Raw genomic sequence first — 1,181 nt, 5'->3', positions numbered from 1 at the left:
AAAGAGCAGCCGTCCCCATTCCGTGTCCCCCGCGCGGCTCACCTCCCCTGCGCACCCGGCTGAGGTTCCTGCTCTGCCTCCGGCTCAGCGTCCCGGTCCTCCTTGCCGCTGGGAGCGCCAGGGGTCTCGGAGTCGGATGCCGCGCCGCTGTCGTCGCCTGAGCCCGAGGAACTGCTCCTCGGGGGCTCGGCAGCACCATCCTCGCTGTCGCCCTCGCTGGACGAGCTCTCGTACCTGGGGGCAGGGTGGGAAGTATATGCTGAGCCTCCCCCGTGGGCTCAGTCTGGTGTCCTGCGAGGTGGAAAGTGGCTGTCCCCATTTTACAGATGTGGACACTGAGGCCTGCCTAGACCACGCTGCGAGCAGAGCTGGGATTCAACACTCCAGTCTATGTCCCAGCAGATGCTGCCATGGGGAGGGGAAAAGTGCTCACTCTCCATTGAGGACCCCAACAAACTGCAGGCTCTTTGGTCCGGGGCTGGTTTGGCCACCAGGTTTACCGTCTTTCCTCTTCATGATGGATTTGAGGGTGCCTGGCGGAGATCAGATGAGACACTGAGTTCGAATTCAGCGGCCAACAAGCCAGGGCTCAGCGAGAGACGGGGACTCACCCGCGGGTGCCACGGCCCTGTCCCCATCCGTGGATCCGGGGGGGTTCTCCGGCATCGGGGCTGGGGCCTCCTCTGGAGCATCGGTCTGCGTGGTCTTCTCCACATAATCCCACGAGGTCTGGGTGGTAGCCACGCACGGCTGGGGCCGGGACGCCTCGGCCTCGGCCTTGGCCTCCTCAGCAGCCTCGCGGGCTTCCTCCAGCTCGCACAGCCGGCCCCGCAGGAGCTCGCTCACCCCGCGCTGATGCTCCAGGCTGGCGCGAAGTAGTTCCAGCTCGCGCTCGGCGGCCGCGGGCAGCCCCAGCAGAGCTTCCGTCACCCACGCCTCCGCCTCGAGAGTCTCAGGAGCTGCCCCCACGCCGGCCTCCTGGGTCTCCGGCACCGCCTGGACTCCCGCCTTTTGGGTCTCCGGCACGATCTGGGTGCCTGCCTCCCGTGTCTGGGGCGCCCGGTCGAGACCCGGCGGCGCACCCTCGCTGTAGCTAGAAGCTGACCCGTCCGGGCCGTCAGCCCCGGGGCTGGCCCTGGCGCGAACGCCGCGCTCAGAGGTGGCCAGGCGCTCGGTTAGCC

The 1,181-nt window shown here is 67.8% G+C and overlaps 1 protein-coding gene across 1 annotated transcript in view; it reads right to left on the bottom strand.

The window, feature by feature from the left end:
• The window catches only part of KANK3 (KN motif and ankyrin repeat domains 3), a gene marked incomplete at its 5' end in the record, with an annotated part of 5,988 nt that extends 4,809 nt beyond the window's left edge, over positions 1–1,179 (bottom strand). The window contains 3 exons of the mRNA XM_010828477.1: positions 43–234; positions 434–533; positions 612–1,179. Coding sequence (XP_010826779.1) covers positions 43–234; positions 434–533; positions 612–1,179 — 860 coding nt within the window. The remainder of the gene's footprint in view (positions 1–42; positions 235–433; positions 534–611) is intronic.
• Positions 1,180–1,181: the final 2 nt, after the last annotated feature.

The sequence above is a fragment of the Bison bison genome, unplaced genomic scaffold (assembly GCF_000754665.1).
Source record: "Bison bison bison isolate TAMUID 2011002044 unplaced genomic scaffold, Bison_UMD1.0 scf7180017864492, whole genome shotgun sequence".
In the NCBI taxonomy this organism is placed as follows: domain Eukaryota; kingdom Metazoa; phylum Chordata; class Mammalia; order Artiodactyla; family Bovidae; genus Bison; species Bison bison.
Note: the sequence above shows the minus strand (reverse complement) of the source record. Positions and strands in the feature narration are given on the sequence as shown.